The sequence below is a fragment of the Arvicanthis niloticus genome, chromosome 5, assembly GCF_011762505.2.
Source record: "Arvicanthis niloticus isolate mArvNil1 chromosome 5, mArvNil1.pat.X, whole genome shotgun sequence".
Taxonomy (NCBI): Eukaryota; Metazoa; Chordata; class Mammalia; order Rodentia; family Muridae; genus Arvicanthis; species Arvicanthis niloticus.
Window position 1 is genome coordinate 14,712,449 of NC_047662.1, and position 18,881 is coordinate 14,731,329.

Sequence of the window (18,881 nt, forward strand, 5' to 3'; positions counted from 1 at the left end):
ACTTGTGAGGCCACACAGAAGAACATATTTCACAGATTCCCCCCGCCCCCATGTACCTGCCCGTAAGGTGAGCCTGCAGTAATTGGTTCCCTGTAATAATATTTATTGCGACAGTAATTACGCAGTGCAGGAGCCCAGGGAGGCTGTCGGTGGCTCTGCAATATGATATTTATCTTCATGAGATAGAGGTGACCTCATCTCCTCATGAGTGGTAATGCATGGAGCTCTCTTGCTGCCAGGTGGAGATAAATTCCAGACCCTCGGCAGGGGGAGGGGCGTCAGGAATTGATGAGGCTCTGATTCCCATGATTCCCGGCCAGCCTTAACACTAGCAGGTAGAGGACCAACAACCGCCAACCACATGTCCCTTTAGTTTGAGTCACAGTGTAATCCATGCTGGACCCCCAGAGACTAGGTCTCTAAACTGTCTTCATCACTTGGTACTCAGAACAGAGCTGAGAGTGTTCCCGCCTACCAAGACCCCCTCATCTGGTGGCAGACACAGTTCCCATCCTGAGGTGAAGAAGCAAACAGCTCAGGCTGCTTCTCTTCACTGAAAGATGCTGGGCATCGAAGAGTGATTGATGGTTTAGGTGACCAGCCAAAAAGACATTGGTCTAGACCAGGCATTAGGGGACTGTGGCAGGAAGGACCAAAAGTTGGCTAATGATGATGGATGTGAATGCTCCCACAGGCTCCTATGTTGGATGTGAGTGCTCCCACAGGCTCGTGTGTTAGATGTGAGTGCTCCCACAAGTTCGTGTGTTGGGTGTGAGTGCTCCCACAGGCTTGTGTGTTGGATGTGAGTGTTCCCAAAGGCTTGTGTGTTAGATGTGAGTGTTCCCACAGGCTTGTGTGTTGGATGTGAGTGCTCCCACAGGTTCGTGTGTTAGATCTGAGTGCTCCCACAGGTTCATGTGTTAGATCTGAGTGCTCCCACAGGTTCATGTGTTGGATGTGAGTGCTCCCAAAAGCTTGTGTGTTGTATGTGAGTGCTCTCACAGGCTTGTGTGTTGTATGTGAGTGCTCCCACAGGCTCGTGTGTTAGATGTGAGTGCTCCCACAGGTTCGTGTGTTGGATGTGAATGCTCCCACAGGCTTGTGTGTTGGATGTGAGTGTTCCCAAAGGCTTGTGTGTTGGATGTGAGTGTTCCCACAGGCTTGTGTGTTGTATGTGAGTGCTCCCACAGGCTTGTGTATTGGATGTGAGTGTTCCCAAAGGCTTGTGTGTTAGATGTGAGTGTTCCCACAGGCTTGTGTGTTGGATGTGCGTGTTCCCAAAGGCTTGTGTGTTAGATGTGAGTGCTCCCACAGGCTTGTGTGTTGTATGTGAGTGCTCCCACAAGTTTGTGTGTTGTATGTGAGTGCTCCCACAGGCTTGTGTGTTGTATGTGAGTGCTCCCACAGGCTTGTGTGTTGGATGTGAGTGCTCCCACAGGCTCATGTGTTGTATGTGAGTGCTCCCACAGGCTTGTGTGTTAGATGTGAGTGCTCCCACAGGCTTTTGTGGGGGAATGTGAGTGCTCCCACAGGCTCATGTGCTGCATGTTAATGCTCCCACAGGTTCGTGTGTTGGATGTGAGTGCTCCACAGGCTTGGGTGTCTAAACACCTGGTTTCCACCTGCTGGTGTCATTTAGGAAGATTGTGGAAGGGAGGTAGACTTCCTGAATGTGACAGTTTGAAAGAGAATGTCCTCTGCAGGTGTCTTTGGCTCACTCCTGATGACCCTGTCTAGGGAGGTTCAGGAGGTGTGTCCTCATCTTGAGATGGCTTCTGAAAGTTTAAAGGTTGATGCCAACTCCTACCTGCTCTTTCTGACTCACACTTCCCTCTCAAAAATACCATATAAGAGATCATGGAGATGGAGGGTACCAGAACGGAGGTGACAAGGAGAGACAAGTGAACTTGAAGACACCCAACAAGGTGACATTCAAAACATGGGAGAAGAAATGGAGATACACATGGGGGTGCAGGGACACCACGACAAACAAGTACTTGGAGACAGGTGGGGACTTATGTTTGGAGAAATAAACAAGGGTCCACGATTACAGAATGACTGGGATGCAATTCCGTGTGCAATCGTGTCAATAGGAAGACTTCTCTAGAAAGAAGATGCCCGAACAGAGAAAAACCAAGGCATTGGGCCAAGTGGGGAAGGCCACGTTACACTAGGCAGTGGGGGAGTTGTGGGCAAAGTCCCTGAGGTGGGGTCGTGCTGAGTGGACTCAGAGATCAGCAGGGCTTCTTGTGAGTAGGGGTGAACAGGAAAGGGGCACAGAACAAGTTGAGGGTGAGGAGAGTAAGTCAGCATGGTAGGTGGGGCACAACTGGGGGTCCCCTTGGGAGGAGGCTGCAGTAGAGCAGTCATTGAGAGGAGGTACCAGGGCCAGGGAGGTGATGACAGAGGGATCCAGGTGGACTCTGGATGTATTATCTGGAGCATCCAGGCCTTCCTGGCTTCTCAGACAAGAAGAAAGGGGTATACTAGGAAGAAGCAGGATGCTTGAGGAACAGGGGAAGTACCCCATTCAGTTAGGGTCTACATTTTGAGGGTAGAAGGCATCCAAGCCATGTGGCAGGCCATGTTGTATCTTCTATTGCCAGAGGTGGGCACAGAGGATGGTTGCGTCTCTCTGGGCAAAGGCTCCTGGCGTGGGCATGGAAGAGAGAATGTGGAGCCAGGTGTTCGGTAGCCCGAGCTACCTGCAGAAGCTGGGCCATGGCGAGACAGAAGTCGCTGGGAGTTACAGGGTAGCATTCGGGAAACCACGGCAGCTCCATCTGTCACACTGGGTCTGCTGGCCTGTAGCTCCTCTCAGGTGGTCACCAGTGCTCCCTGACCTGAGCCTGTCAAGCTGAAGGCTCTTCCTGGGCTACTGCCAGTGAGTCCCACTGCCTGCCCCCTAGCTTCCGCTCTGCCTGCTGACCCATAGTCCTGTTGTACAGCATCCTGGAGAACAGAGATTGAGAGGCAGCTATTCACCATCCAGGGCTGAATTTCTCCTTGAAAGGAGTCTTTGGCCTGCAGCCATGAGTGGCCCCTGGGTGCTCGGCTGGCACAGACCTGGCCCAGAAGGCACAGTCAGAGGCAGGCTGGAAGACACTCGAGGGCACCAGAGATCTCGGCTTACAAGGGCAAGTATTTCTGATGGTCCCTGAGACTCTTGTCCTTTCTGACTATGTCATTGGGAAAGACAATTCATTTTGTCCTTGTGAGATCTCCAAGCATGAGTGACAGCATACAGAAAAAGTTCCATGGCTAGTTTGTGTTGTCATTTATGACAGGGTCTCATGTAGCCCAGGCTGGTCTTGAACTCACGACGCCCTTGAACTCCTGCTCCTCCTGCTTCCACCTCCTGTGCATCAGGATTTCTAGTCAGGCATACGCTACCATGCCTGACTAGAAAGTGAGCTTGCAGTAATTTACCCAGGGAGACAGTTTGCAGAAGTCTCTTCAAGTTTCTGCATGCAAAGACCCTTATCCTCGGATATCATCAAGCTAAAAGTTGGCTATGCTTCGCTGGGCTCCCTGGCTGATTCATCCCCTGTGGGGTGAGGCTGAAGCCATGTCCAGTCACAGCTTTGAGCCTGGTGCTCCGAGAATGACTCCATGATGTTTTCAGGCTTCCAAAGGGGAGGAGGTTTCAGTCATCACCCCCTGAGGCAGATGTGTGTGGCCTAAATAGCCCTACGATTTGCTAAATCTATCTTATCCCAATCTGTCTATGCACTATCAGAGATGCAGAAGGCAGCCATGGTAGTGTCTGGTTAAGAGCGGCTTAGTTAGGAGACAGCCAGCTCTATTCCCAGTTCACCCCTCCCATCACTGTGCTCAGCAGGGTTCAGCATCAGAGCTGACTGGCAGAGAAGTGAGTATCTGCCATCACAGAGTCCATCTGCCTCTGCTCTCTGAATAATCGGTGGATACACTTGTCAGACAAGTGATGAGAGCCATGCACGAAGGAAGGTAGCCATGTGCCCCGGCCAGGCCTCTGCATCTGAACCGGTTCAGGCTGCCCTGGCATCGGAGGAGGAACTCGATAGGCCCTAAAAATCCTGTTTCGTGGACGGGGAAATTTGGGGCCAGCTAGAATGTGCCTGAGGCCCCCAGAGCTGGTCCAGCAGCAAGGCTAGGACCAGGTACAGCTCCCTGCACCCTTCTCTCTGTCCTCAGTGCCCTAGACTGGTGGATGAGCCTGTGTCCCCACCCCACTTGCTCAGCTGCCTCTGGACCACCCACCTGCAGCCCAGGTCAGGGTTGGGGTTCCACAGGGCCCCTTGACACTGATCCCAGGGCATGGACCATATGAGCCCCACTGTGCCATCTTCTGTCCCGCTGTTGTCAAGATGCTGGCCTCTATCTTTCCTTCCTGGAATTGATCTAGAGGGAGAAGAAGCCAGTGGCTAGGACGCTTGGTTTTTACCCTGCATGTGGGCAGTAACTGGTCAGAGGGAAGTCCACTCCTGTCTTTGCTGGTTTGAATTCAATGGATCTGTGTCTGCCTCCCACAGGAAGAAACAGCCCCACAGAAGTCCCACATCCTGTCCAGGTCTGTGGAGTGACGGGAAATGATGCTTGGCCCGGCGCTCCCCTAGGTCCTCCTCAGAAGCCTAGTCTGAGAGCCAGCTTCACTAGCCATCAACAATGCCACAAATTGGGGGTGGGCAGCCCCTCAGTCTTGGTGGGGCTTATTAAGTCATGTGACTCTGCTTTTAGTAGTGGTAAAAAGTGGAAGAGAGATTAGCTTTAGAAAGTCAAGTAGATCTGGGTTCGAATCCCAGCCTGGCTGCTGCCATCCACATACCATGGAAAGAAATGCTTCACAGCTCCGAAGAGCGAAGCCTGTGTTGACGGGGCCAGGAGTAGTTAAGGAAGCTGGAAAATCAACCCTCTTCATCATCCTGTTTCAGTGCTCTGGGGATAACCAGGAAGAGAGACAGATGAGCAGACAGTCACACTCTGACACGGTTTCATTGTGAGTGCCTACAAACGTCCACATTGCTCTCCAGCTGATACAAACAATGAAAACCAAGGTTCTGGGCAAATTAGAAAGAGTTCTACACAGGGGCTTCATCTACCAGAGAGCGTGGAGTCCAGGACCCTCTGTGTGCCTGGACTCGGTGTGTGTGGAGGGAGCAGGGCACATAACCAGGGGCCAGGAGAGGGCATGTCCTTTACCTTCTGCCACTCCCTTGTCACAGCCTACTCCACTGTACCTTCCTTCCATACCAAGTTCCTCCCAAGACTTGTTCCAAGTTGTAGAATGTTGGGAAGAATCTCCTACTACGTCCCAAGCCTGGAGTCCCCCACATATCACCAGAAGGCCTCTGTTCCTTGTGTGTCCTGCCTGGCACGTTCTCCCTACTTGGTTCATGTATTCCACAATTTCTCAGAGAAGCTTCCTGGGAATTCCTGTCCTGAAGGCCTCTCCTCTATTTTTCTCCCTGGCACTGCCCTGATAGCTCCTTCCTCCTCACACCTCTCCCCATGTGCTGTATTCTTGATAATCAATGATGGCTTTGTCTGCTAAAGCATCAGCTCCACGATGGAGGGTGGTGTTACTGTCATCAGGATACCCTGACTTAGCTTCTTGTCCTGCTGCTGCTGTGTGTAATCAAATACCCCATTAAAGCAGGCCACTGCTCAAGGTGTAGTCTATCAGATCAGATGGGGAAGTTGAGGCAGCAGGAGCTTGTAGCAGCTGGTCACGTTGATTCTGATCCCCCGCACCCCCACCCATGAGAAGAGATCAATGCATGCACACAATGCTGGGGGCTCAGCTTGCCTTCCCTACTTGTTCACAGGCCCAGATTCCCTGCCTAGGGAATGGTGCCACCCTCAGTGGGTGTGTCTTACCGCCTCAATCAACATAATCAAGATACCCTCCACAGACATGGCCGGAGCCCCATCTCCCGGGTGATTCCAGATTCTTTCAAGTAAACCATTAGCACCAACTGTCACAAGCCCCATGACCATCCAGTTAAGGAGGGACAGGTGCCATCTCCTTGGCCAATCGTTTCTCAAAAGTGGGTAGGTGGCTGCAGAAATTGACTGCCCCTAAGTGAGAGTCAGAAGCTCCATCTCTAAGACTCCAAGGAGACTCACCCCTGAGAACCACCTACCAATGTGTCTGCCTACCTTGTACAGCACTTATGCTGTCGCAGCCCCACCTCGTACCTGTGTGTGTGTGTGTGTGTGTGTGTGTGTGTGTGTGTGTGTGTGTGTGGTGGGGGAGGGGCTGGCCTGTCATACCCAGGGAACCCCATTGCTCATGACATCATCTGCTGGCGTTGCTCACACTGTAGCCCCATCTCCAGATCCGTAACCATGCTCACTCCATCTCTACCCTTAACTCTCTGATGTAGCAGTGAACAGTGGTCCTCCATTGGCTTGACTAACTATCCCTGCTCCGTCAGCTCACTCATGCAAGAACACAGACCTTTCCTCCTCCAGACTTTGGTCGTGAGCCTACCTGGCCTGTAGGCTCCTGTCTACACTTCGCAAGTGGGGAAGCCGAGAGAGAAGGCGGGATGACCAAGCCATGTCTGGTGGGATCAGTAACTGGACGGCCATGTAATTTCCTCAGTCACACCCCTGCTCCCTGGGATTCCAGAACAGAGAAGAAGGATGCAGGATGCAGGCTCACACGAGTCTGCTTGCATATTCCTTCATCTCTGCTGTCCCTGGAGAGAGACTGTGACATGGTGGGGTGGGACGTGGCATGGAGTGGAGAGGACCGGATGTGAGTCTCATGTCCGTTGTGTGATCCTGGCTTTGTTAAGATATGTGTTGGCTAGTTTTATGTCAGAGCAAGCTAGAGTTATCTGAAAGAAGGGAAGCTCGATTGAGAAAATGCTTCCGTAAGATCCTTCAAGGGGCACTTTCTTAGTTAGTGATTGATGGGGGAGGGTCTGGCCCATTATGAGTGGGGCCATCCCTGGGCTGGTGGTCCTGGGTTCTATAAGAAAGCAGGTTGAGCAGGCTGGTCTACAGGGAGCAAGCCAGTAAACAACACCCCCCATGGCTCTGCATCAGCCCCTGCCTCCAGGTTCCATCCCTGTTTGAGTTCCTGTCCTGACTTCCTTCTATGATGAACAGTGATGTGAAAGTGTGAGGCCAGATTAACCCTTTCCTCCCCAGCTTGCTTTTGGTTGTAGTTCCATCACAGTAGTAAATGGAACTAGCCAGGATTAAAGGTTTCTCTCTAACAGGCCCGGGCATGGCAAACATGGATCCCTTTCCCCTTCCCTCTCCCTTGCTAAACTGTTAGATGGCGTTCCTAAAGTTAGCCCCAAGGTCTATTCCTTTACTGACTCATTCCTGAGACTGACCACCAAGGTCCAGTTATCAAAACACCAAAGTCCAGAAATCAAAACTTAGTATTCGGCTACACTGGCTAGCCTGTCCAATGGGGACATACCAATTCACTCTTGCACAGATTTCCCCATTTTTCTTGGTAAAATCCCACTCTTGTGACATATTTGCCATCTGCCTTTCTCTGATCCACAAGCAGCACTCTCCGCACCCCTTGTCCTCTCCAGGTTAATAAATCTGCTTTGCACTGAGACCTTGGTGTCTGGGTGTGTTCTGTAGTGACTCCAAGAGACCCCATCCTATCCCTACATAGACAATATACCTCTCTGTTCTCCTGTAAGTATTAGAGGTGCTACCTCTTCTTGAGAACTGCCATGTTGAATGCATGTGACACATTTAATTAGTGCCTGGTGTACACCACATCTGCCATGTCATACAGGCTTGGCTTGCCCAGGAGGCTTCCGGTTCCTTCAGGTCCTTTTAGCTGATGGAGGTTTCCTTGTTGGTCACAATTTGGAACCTGGATCACAGAAGCCTCACCCAGATTCCCCGCTCCCTCTCATAGCTCCGCCTCTCCTCTCCTCCCATCTCTATCTGGCAAGCACACGATACTGCCTCTATTTCTCCTTTGTATTTTTCAGAGGACGTGGTCACATCTGTGCCACCCCAGGTCTTGCTCAGGGCACACGGACAAATGAGTTGTAAAATTATCGGAAGGCTGACCTTGCCCTGGTATGGTGACCACTTTCTTAGACCTCATGGCCTCAGGGGCTCTGTGTGAACATGACTTCAGCTTACATTAGAGTGAGACCCAGAGAGAGCGCCCTTGTCTTCAGCCCCTGCTCTGGAGCTGTGGCCACGCAGGTCCAATTCAATTCCCACTTCCACATTGATCTCTGAGGTCTACTCTTGTTTTTGCCTCTCGGAGTGTTGGATCCATTAAGCTACATGCAGGGGTCAGGCCCCTGGGGCTCCATCCGCTCAGGTTGCCTGCACAATTGAAATCCCAGCCCATCCCAGCTGCTTTTCTCATTAAGATGATTGGACTGGATTGATCTAGTCAATCAATAGGCGGACATCAGCAGTGGGAAGCCGATCAAATGAGCCTGGGTTGATCAGACCCAGAATGAAGTCCCTGCCAAGCTGGAGCCGGCATGTGGCCCTCTGGGATGGAGGCGGGGAGGTAGAGGAATGAGCCAGAGGTCTCACTGGACTGCATGGCGGTGTGGACATAGCAGCATCCCCAAGGCATGTCTACTGAGGTGCTTGTAGATATCCAAGACTCCTTCCCAGCTGAGCAAACTTTAGTCGGCTTCCCTGTGACCTAGCATGGGACCTGCCCTCCCTAGAGTACCTGGGCATACGGGGGTGAGAATACTAAAGAAGCCAGTGGTAGCATCTCAGGGCCTGCTTCCGAGAAGTTAGTAGCTCTGACATTGGAACAGACTATTGGGTGGACCAGATTTCAGTGTGCCCCAGAGACCCTGTGCTGACCCAGTGAAGGGGCCTCCCAGGCAAGGAGGTTTGGAGACACTGGGTCAAGTGTGTCCCCTCTTCTGCAGACCCTATAAGCCTATTGTCATATTATCTTATGCAGGCTCATGTTTGAACACTTGGTCCCCAGTAGGCAGTGCTATTTTGCATGGGGTATGGTTAGGATGGGGGGATAGGGGGGTTGTGACACCTTTAGGAGATAGATCCTGGCTGGAGGAAGCAGGTTGCAGGAAGAGGAGCCTTGAAGTTTTCAGGCCTACCCTACTTACGGCTGGAGTGCTCTGTTTCTTTTTCAATGGCATGCAGCAAACACAGCTGTAAACTCACCTCAGTGGACTTCAGCTCCCAGCCATGAGGGGCTACAACCTCTCAGAGCGAGATGAACCCTTCCTCCCCCATGTTGCTCCTGCCAAGTGTTTTGTTACTGTAACTAAAATCATAACCAGTGCACCAATCAGGTTTGTGTCGCTACTCTGAAGGGGGAGGAGCCAGTGTTGGGTCCCAGCCTTTCCCCCCTTGGTCTCTGAAGGACTTACATTTTTATTTCTTATTTGTAAGAATAAGAAACAAAGGTTTCCCAGAAAGAAATCGCACCTTCCATAAAAGGTAGAGAGGGCAGGATATTGCAGGATCAAAGCCTGATTCCAATCAAGTAAGTGTCTAACGCTCACTTGCTTTTTTTCCTTTCCCACTTCTGTGTCTGACCTAATGTCAAGTGGATGTGTTATCTTAGCAGACCGTGAGCTTCCCCCATCTGAGGGCTGGGACAGAGGTTGCCCCTGTGCTGTAATCCCCATCTGATGTCTCTACCAGTGTACTTCAAAAGTGCCTTGACTTGTGACTTTTCTTTATTCTGTTACTATAAAAACTTCATGAAACTGCTTCTGTGTTGGATCATGGAATTCAGGGCAACCTAAATCTGTGATCCCAGGCCGTGGTCAACTATATTTGGCTTCAGAATAATGATCTCTTACCCCATTTGAAGTGAGTGTTGGGTTTGTGTGTGTGTGTGTGTGTGTGTGTGTGTGTGTGTGTAAACCTTATTGTGTATGTGTACGTGTGTGTGTATGTATCTGTGTGTGTGTGTCTGTATGTGTGCCTGTGTGTGTACAAGTGTATATCCTATGGTGTCTGTGTGTGTGTACGTGTATGTGTGTATAGGTATCTGTGTGTATGTGTATATGTAACTGTGTATGTGTATATCTCTGTGTGTGTATGTGTGCATATGTATCTGTGTGCATGTGTCTTTGTGTGTGTATGTATGTATCTGTGTGCGTGTGTCTTTGTGTGTATGTGTACAGCTGTATATTTTATGGTGTGTGTATGTTTAAGTCAGAGAACAGCTTTCAGGAGTTTATCCTCTTTGAGTTGTGGGTTCTGGGAATTGAAACTTGGGTTGTCAAGCTTGCACGACGAGTGTGTTTACCCACTGAACTGTCTCGCTGGCTCTCTGTGGGTCTTGTAGATGGACAGAAACCTTACTATTGGGGAAAATTCTTCAGGAAAGAGTTATCATGGTCTGGGATTGGTGGGAGCCAAGGAGCTGGCAGAAGGGAAAAGCCAGTGAGAGGGAGGGAGAATGAGATTGTCCTCTCATCACAGGCTGAGGAGTGAGCGGTGACTCTGCACAGGAGGCATGCCCCTTCTGTAGCCTCTGTCTCATTTCCGTATTGCAGGTGGTGGTTACTGCCCAGACTGGGGATTCTTAGACTCTCAGTGTCCCACTCAAAGAATGGAAGAATTCATATAAATAGCAAAATAGGAAGGAGTTTGTGTCACAAAAGTGAAAGTGCAGACCAGAGAGCAGGGTTATACTCCAGAGGAGGCTTACCGCTGCTCCTTTTGAGGGTTCAGGAAGAGAAAGGAGCAGGGTGTTGGAGTGGGGTGGGGGTAGTATTCTATTTTTGATATACAGGCTTGGACTATGGAAACCTTTATTCATGTGACTGTCTTTTCCCATAATGCATAGGATCCTAATCATACACACGGCCAATCATGAACAAGCAGAAGATGGTACATAGGGTATTTCCTTCAAAGTTCATTCTCTCTTTGGTCACCTTGACTGCAAGCATCTAAAACAAGTTCAGGCTGGACGGGGTCACTGGCCTGAATTTCAGGATGTATTTGGTCAGCGAAAGGGAGTTGCTAAGGGTGACTAGGATTCTTCCTAGTAGCTTGCCTTCTGCGCCATTTGGAGCTTGATACTATAGCTCAGTGTAGGTGGGGGTCCAGGTTGCTAAGCTACTCACTATGCTTGCCTGTCTCATCTCCTGTCTCCTTCCCTCCGCAGGCTACCTGACAGTGAACATTGAGCCCCTTCCCCCTGTGGTGGCTGGGGACGCAGTGACCCTGAAGTGCAACTTCAAGACAGACGGCCGCATGCGGGAGATTGTGTGGTACCGGGTAAGTGGCATAACTGTCTCTGTGTCCTAGGGCTATGACAAAATCCACAGGCGAGGTTACATCCCTAGTCCTGGCTATCCCTAAGGTGCCCTCTGCTCTCTATCTTTTTCTGACCATTTCTGTACCTCTGATAATCCCAGAAATTCATCTGCACCCCAGTAGAAGTTATTAAGAAGTGCATGAGCCTTGGGAACAGCGTGCGGCTGATGCGGCCATAAGCAGGATGCTCTGGCTCGGCTTTTGGTGTGGGAGAGAGGACAGGATGGTTTCCTGTCTTTAGAACTGCCTTTCAACTAGGTGTGGTGATGTACAGCTCAACACTCAGGAGGCTGAAGCAGGAGGTTTGCTGCTTTTAGGGCAAGCCTGGGCTACATCGTGAGAGTCTGTCTTAAACAACCACAAAGTGCAATGCATTTGAGAGATGTTTCACCATGTAAGTTTACTGCACAAGATCCAGTCTGGCACCTGGCACCAGTCACTTGGCACTTGGCACCTGGCACCTGGCTCCAGATATTTAAGCCTGAGGAGGGAAGTGGCTCAAGATGCATAGGCATCACCTGTCCAGTGTCCAGGTGCCAATAGTAACAGTAGGAAGAATGGCTTTGGGTCTTGGGCACAAGAAACCATTCCAGCCATGTTGGATAAATCTCTGTGCCTGAATGGGGTATCCCAGCCTGGTACCCCTTTGAGGAACAGGGGCCTGGTTCCAAGAAGACAGGCTTGGAGGTTGGTCTCTGAGAACATGCCCAGGATACCCACAGACAATTCCTCTCCTGGGATCTAGTCCAAGGGCTGGTATCATTTCCTGCGAAAGGCCAAGACTGTAAACATGTCCCTTTCTGCTGACCAGAGGAAGTCACAACTTTTCCACACTATTTGGGGACAATGCGTGAATGAGAGGACATGCCACATCCCCAAACATGCTGTGCCTGGAAACCATCAACCAGAATTCTGTGTAATTTTCTCTTGTCGTGAAAATCTTTTTTTTTTTTTTTCTAACAGTTAAAAAAGTAAAAGCCATGCTTTGCCTGTGGGCCATGTGGAAATAGAACCTGGGCAGAGTGGATTCCTGCCTCCTGGATAAAGATTCCCGATGGAAAGCATTCTGTAGGGACTGGTGTGTGTCTCAGTAGGTTGAACACTTGCCTGTGGAGCCCTCATTTTGGTCCCCAATGCTGTATAAAACCTGGTGCGGTGCACATCTATATTCTCAGCTCTATGAGGTGGAGGCAGGGGGATCAGAAGTTCAGGGGTATCCAGGCTACTCTGCCTGGCACTCAGCCACAGAGCCTGGAAACTTGGGGTAAAAGGAAGAGGAAACTCTGGGTACCCCAACGCTCTACTCAGGCTGTTCTCTGTGCCCTCCTCTCAACAGGCACATGTCTTGCTCAGTACCTGACTTGTCATCCATCTTGAATTTCTGGTCTTTGGTTTACCATTTGCTGACAAGTCTTGTGTTATTGTTGGCTATGGCGGTGCTTTTTCTAACCCAAGCCTGTCCTCCATCTCGGTGTCATAACCACTCCTGGTTGGAACCAGCTCTGGTGGCTTCCACCCACGCCATACAGGTGTGACCTGCATGCTGGAACAGACGGTCCCCAGTCAAGGCCAGCAGGACACTTGCCGTGAGTTGCGTTGTCTGTGGGGTCACAGGCTATGGGGGCTGCTTGGTTGTCACAGATTGTAAACATCGAGAGACTGAGACAAAGTAGCCTAGATTCTGGCTAATCCTGGGGTCACATCCCACCCTCCCGTATCCCTGGGTGGACTCAGAGGAGAGGAAAAAAGGTATCCGTGGACTGGTAGGAACTGTTGTTGAAATTGAGGGTCAGGTAGGGTTAGAAATGGGGACAGTCCAGGGGCCCCAAAGCCTTCTACAGTCCCCAGCAGTCATCATGGTGGAGATGATGGTCCTTCTGAAGAGACAACACCAGGCCAGGCTGGGCCCATCCCCGAAGGTGTCCCTGTGGCTTCCTAAACCAGAGGCACAGTCTGTCATGAGCTCTTAAGCTGGATGGAGGAGTCCACCTTCCTTCTGCCTAGCCCAGTCTACCAACACCACCCCCACCACAGAGAGAGAGAGAGAGAGAGAGAGAGAGAGAGAGAGAGAGGCTGACAAGCATTGGTTACATCTCTGACAAGTGTCAGGCCCTCTGTATGGGGCTATGGTAGGCTACATTAATTTATTTTATTTCATTTCACATCCTTTGACTGAAGGCCTCTGGAGTGGGATATGCAGATGTATGCAAATCATATGCAAATTAGCCAGTGGAGCCAAATGCCAGGGTCCTTTTAATTCTGTATCTGGACAGGGTGGTGGCTGGCTGTCTGGCTGCTCTCCTTGGGACCAGAAGAGTCCATGTGCTCTGCCTGTGTTGAGAAGGAAGGCAGGGAGAAACTTCCAGGAAAGAGGCTCCATGCTGCCAGCTTTCTTTCCCTCCGACTGCTGCTGTTCTGGTCTCTCTGCCTTTTCCCTCAGAGCCAGCTGAAGAGAGAGAGATAAGAACTGACCTACCTAGGTAGAGGCTGTAGGACCTGGGGCTGCGCAGAGTTTCCAGAGGGCACGGGAAAGGCAGCCAGGAAAGCCCCAACCTCCTTCTCCAATGGACATCCCCCACTACCAGCCCAGCCCCTCAGCCTGCCTCATCGCCTCCCCTCCTGAAGTCTGGCTACAAACGGCAAACCGCTCATTGCCTTTTGTTTCCAGGCCCCTGTTTCTCCCCTCCTCCTCCCTCCCCCATCTCCTGAATGAGCTTACAGAGCCTGGCTTGGAAAGAGATGAATAGACCCCACAGGCCCAGCCAGGCCTAGGCCTCCAGAAGGGAAAAGTACAGGCATTGTGACAGGCTCCCACTGCCCTGCTCACTCAGCCCAGTGGGCACAAGTCGGCCCAATTCGTGAGTCAAGTCGTGTACCTCTGCTCTGCTCCAGAAAATTGTCCAAACAGTAGATCATCAGAGGCTTTCTAAACCATAAAAGCCTGAGTGAGTAGCTTGGTGGTAGAGCGCTTGCCTAGCATGTGCAAGGTCCTGGGTTTGATTCCCAGCACCACAACACACACACACACACTCACACTTGCACACACACACACTCACACATACACAGAGAGAGAGAGAGAGATTGAGAGAGAGAGATTTTGAGAGAGATTGAGAAAGAGAGAGAGAGATTGTGAGAGAGATTCCAAAGCATGGAGAGTGATTGGTCCTTTGAGGAGACCAAGGAGCCAATAATAGCACTGACCTCTGGCTGGACTTCTGGAGATGCCTGGAGAGAAGAAAGGTGATGGAGAAGTGGCCTGAACTTGGATACCTTGCCTGAGGCCTGGCTAATAGGGAAAGAACTCAGGCCAGTTTGGTGACATTGCCAAAAACTATTGGATAATCTTAAGAGAGCACAAGTGATCAGAGCATCCCCGATTTTTCCCTCCTCCCCCGTGTCAATCTGCACCATCCATGTAGCTGCGCCATCCGCTGGTCACACATGGCCGTTCTGATTTGAATTAAAGGGCAAGATGCTTTCCCCACGTACTCAGATGAGCCTTTTCCAGCGCTGGTGGCATCAGATTGCAACAGAACAGATATAGGACATTCCCATCTCTGTGAGGGTCTGTCGGAACCCAGATGCCTCTGACGGTCAGACCTTCTCCCCACCAGAGCCTCTAGAGTACGCTGTGCCTGCCTGTCGGAGGGACGGGACGGCACTGGCAGTTCTCGGAGTCGTTTCCTGGCACACTCACGCCACGGAGAGTTCCAGCAAAGTGAATTGTATTGATTCTGTGAGCTATCACCATTACAGCATGTGTGTTTGTGGTGAGGGAGGGTGGGAGGAAGGAAGCTGTTCTCTCTCTTAAAATACGTTTGAAAACATAGCACCAGGGGACTGGTCAGGCCTGGGGTCTTGGGTATTGTGGTCTCTGTCAAAGTCCTGTATGATCTAATGACGCCTTACATCCGTCTCTTCTCCAAGGGACTTTTCCTCTATTGCATGGGTTCATCGTCTAGACTGGAGTCCCCTGGTCTCCACCTGCAAACCCTGGCACGTAATTCTTTTTTCTTTTCTCAGCAACCTGATAGGGTAGAGGTGCAGTTCCATACATGGCCAGTAGGGGAAGGCAATCTGACATTCCATCTACTTTAGGGCTCAAGGAAGAACTCCAGAGGAATGTTACACATTGAACTTCACTTTGTCCTTCCTGTCCACTGGGGTCATGTTCAGAAATGAGATGAATGACAACCTGAGTGGCTGACATTAGTGTGACATTCCTGGGAGTTGAGGACAGGGTCAAGGGCTTCACACTTCAATTTCATGTTGTTGCCGTGAGGCAAATAATACTATGAATTCTGCTTTTCAAGGGAGGTAACCGGGGCCATTTAAAATACTGGGTCTCGGGCCCTATTGCACCTCCCAACTTCTCCAGAAAATTCTAGACACGCCCTCCTCTGGGCACCTCCAGCATAAAGATGTATCTCCTACAGAGACACCTTGGTAGTGTTGGTTACAACAGCAAAGAATGGGCTTTGGGGGAGGTGGATCTGTAGGTAAAAGAGGTTGCAGTGCAAGTGTATATAAGTTCAAATCCCCAGAACCCAGTAAAGCCAGGTGTGGTAGCATATGTCTGTAATCGCAGAGCTCCTGTGGAGAGATGGGACACAGAAACAAGGGAATCCTCAGGAATCCTCAGATCCTTGAGGGGCAGCCAGCTAGACTGGGAGAAACAGCAGAACGCCATAAAAAGACCCCACCTCAAACAAGATGAAGGCCAATTAAATTTAATCTATAAATTCATGTGCTCACACTCTTGCACATGAGTGTGCACATGCATGTATGCGTGTTCATACGTGTGCATGCACACACGCACACACACGTACACGCACCATCCATGTAGCCTCCCATCTTGAATGTACATGGGTCCACAGAGTCTGTCTGGGAAAATGCAGGTCTCTGCAGACTGTCTGTGGAATGTGGGCACCAGGCACATTTCTTAATAGGAAATCCTGTCTCAACTCATTTAGTTGGGGGGGGGGGGGGGGGGTCACCTGCCCAGCAGGCAAAGCCAAAGGTCTGTTTATATCATAGAAATCCATTAAGCAACCACAGGGAATCATGGGAAGTTAACCTTTCATGGCGGTTTTTATCATCACATCCTTTGTTTTGTCTCCTTCCTGTACTATTTATTCCCAAGATCTGCTCCAATCGCAGATTACAAGGCCATGGGGAAAAAAAGCCACAGAAGGAGATGGAGAGGATGGAGATGAACTCGAGACTACAAGGCTCTGCTTTCTACAGCCCTTTAAGGGGGGGATTTATTTATTTGTTATATGTATGTATGTATGTTCTATGTGAGTTTGTGTGCACCACATACCTGTGGGGGCCCAAGGAGGCCAGAGAGCATCACATGCTTCAAACCTGGAGTTGCAGGCAGTTGCGAGCTACCCGATGTGGGTGCTGGAAATCAAACCCCATCCCTCCGCCAGAGCAGCAAGAGATGTCAACTGCTGAGCCATCTCTCCATCTCTCCTGCCCCTTTCTGTGTCCTCCATGTCTCCTCCTCACCTGTGGATGCTGGCAGCTGGGGCTGGGTTTGTGTTGAGGTATTTCATGTTCCTCTATTTCCCTGGGAGACCTGATGGAAACCCCCGGGGACAGTGAGGGAAGGCAATGACCTTGGATGTGAATAAGACATCGTAGAGAGAGAAAGGCCTGGTAACTGGATTTCTACAGTAGGTTCTGGGGTGCATGCTTCAGACACCCTGTGTGTTCTTGGACATAGATGGGTATACTTGGTACCAGGCTCACCTGGCATCTGTTCTGTACATGGCAGCCATTGTCTGACCCTGTTTCCTAGTGACCTAAGAAGTCCAAATAAGGTAACTTTAGAACGAGAACGGATGATGTTTGGGGAGGATCACCACTTCCGGGCTCACAGTCAACAACACTACCTTCCATCCCTGGGTGGTGCTGCCGTGATCTCAAAGGTTCTAATTCCTGGAAGCAACCTCCCACAGGGAAGCCCATTGGTAGATCTCGGCTCTCCCTGAAGCAGGAAACCCTTTCAAACGGACCCCGCTGATGCTACTCTCTTTGTATTCCCTCCATAGTGTTCTCTGTTTGAAGACAAATAGATGACAGTACCCATATGACAGTGCCACAATCCAATAACATCAGCCACCTTCTCAAGTGGCAGGTGGACACCACAGTGCGTGTCCTAAAGAATGAGCCTGAACCAGTCCCAGCACCCTGGGACCTGGAACCCAGGGAGGATGCTGCTTAATCTGGCTGTCCCTTGCCTCTTCCTGAACCATGCCTGACCTTGGGCTCCCGAGTCTCACAGATTACTGGAGGAGGAAAACAGTGAGGATGGCCCTTGCATGGGGATCCTTCCTCCTGGTCCCTGATCTCACAGAGGGGGAGATACTCTGGAATGATCGGTACAGTAACCAGACTTATCACACCAGTCACATGGGAGAGGAGAGAAGGTGGCCAGGGAAGGCCTGGCAAGGAGAAGCTAATGGTTTCTGAACACAAACACTGAAGGCTTTATCTTTTTACATTTGTATTTGTGTGTATGTGGTGTGTGTGTGGTGTGTGTGTGTGTGTGTGTGCAGGCTCATGCATACTATAACACTCATGTGGAAGTCAGAGGAAAACTTATGGGAGTTGGTTCTCTCCTTCCATCATTGTGGGGCCTGGGAATTGAACTTGGTTCTTCAGGCTTGACAGCAAGCCTCTTTACCCGCTCAGCCATCTCACCAGCCCAGCACTGAAAATTTTAAGTAAAAGCTCCCAGTGGCAGGCTTGCTTTATCAATCTTTGCTAGTGGATCAGCAACAGAGAGGTCACCTTGGAGGTCACAGAGGCCAGAGGTGGCTGGGGCTAGCCGAGGACCATGGAGGTACAGGTTCATCCTACATGTTATGTTCTATAGGGAGCATGGAGCCAGCAGGGTGTGGCCTTGAGGTTGTGACCATCAAAGGGAATTGACCTTATACTCCCGCTTATGAATTGCAGTAAGGCCAGAGGACTTGCTAACTAGCAACTAGCGATGGACTGGGGACTTCCAGATGGCTTGTGGCTGTGGGGTTGGGGCAGCTGGGTAAGAGTCATGGTTGCCATTCATTGAGACAAGGAGGACAGAAGAGAAGGTTGGAAGGACAGCTATCAGAGATTGTGTCACCGACATTAAACTGAGGTACCGCCAAGATACAGTGATGGGGCTGTCCCAGCAGAGGCTAGGAGTTCTGGGACAAGCCCAAGCCTGGGCATGATCATGGAGGGCCCCAAGGTTCATCCCCCAGCCTCTAACGTAGCAGTGCTGAGTGATGATTTATGTCCCTTGTCTTTCTGACCACCCTGCCTATCCCTGCCACGTTCGTTCATGGCTTCGGAACCATAGTCTGAGGAACCCCTGTCACTAGGAAACCAAGTCCTGGGCCTCGGATACACAGCGGTTTGTGTTGGCTTATGGTTCTAAGGCTAAGAAGCCCGGGGTATGAGGCTGAGGGTCCTTCCTACAGCCTCACAGGACAACAGGAGTAAGGCCATGTCTACATCCCTGAGGGGAAGAGCCAGAGTACACACACGCCTCCATTACAAACCTCCTCACAGCAATGGAGTCTTAGTGTGTGTCAGCAGAGCCCTTATGACACTCCCTCCCCCCCCCCGTGTGT

The 18,881-nt window shown here is 50.7% G+C and overlaps 1 protein-coding gene across 1 annotated transcript in view; it reads left to right on the top strand.

Annotated features, from left to right (window-relative positions):
• Igsf21 (immunoglobin superfamily member 21) overlaps window positions 1–18,881 on the top strand; it is a 226,182-nt gene that overhangs the window by 85,604 nt on the left and 121,697 nt on the right. Inside the window, exon 2 of the mRNA XM_034502950.2 lies at window positions 11,102–11,214. Within this exon, the coding sequence (XP_034358841.1) occupies window positions 11,102–11,214 (113 nt within the window). The remainder of the gene's footprint in view (window positions 1–11,101; window positions 11,215–18,881) is intronic.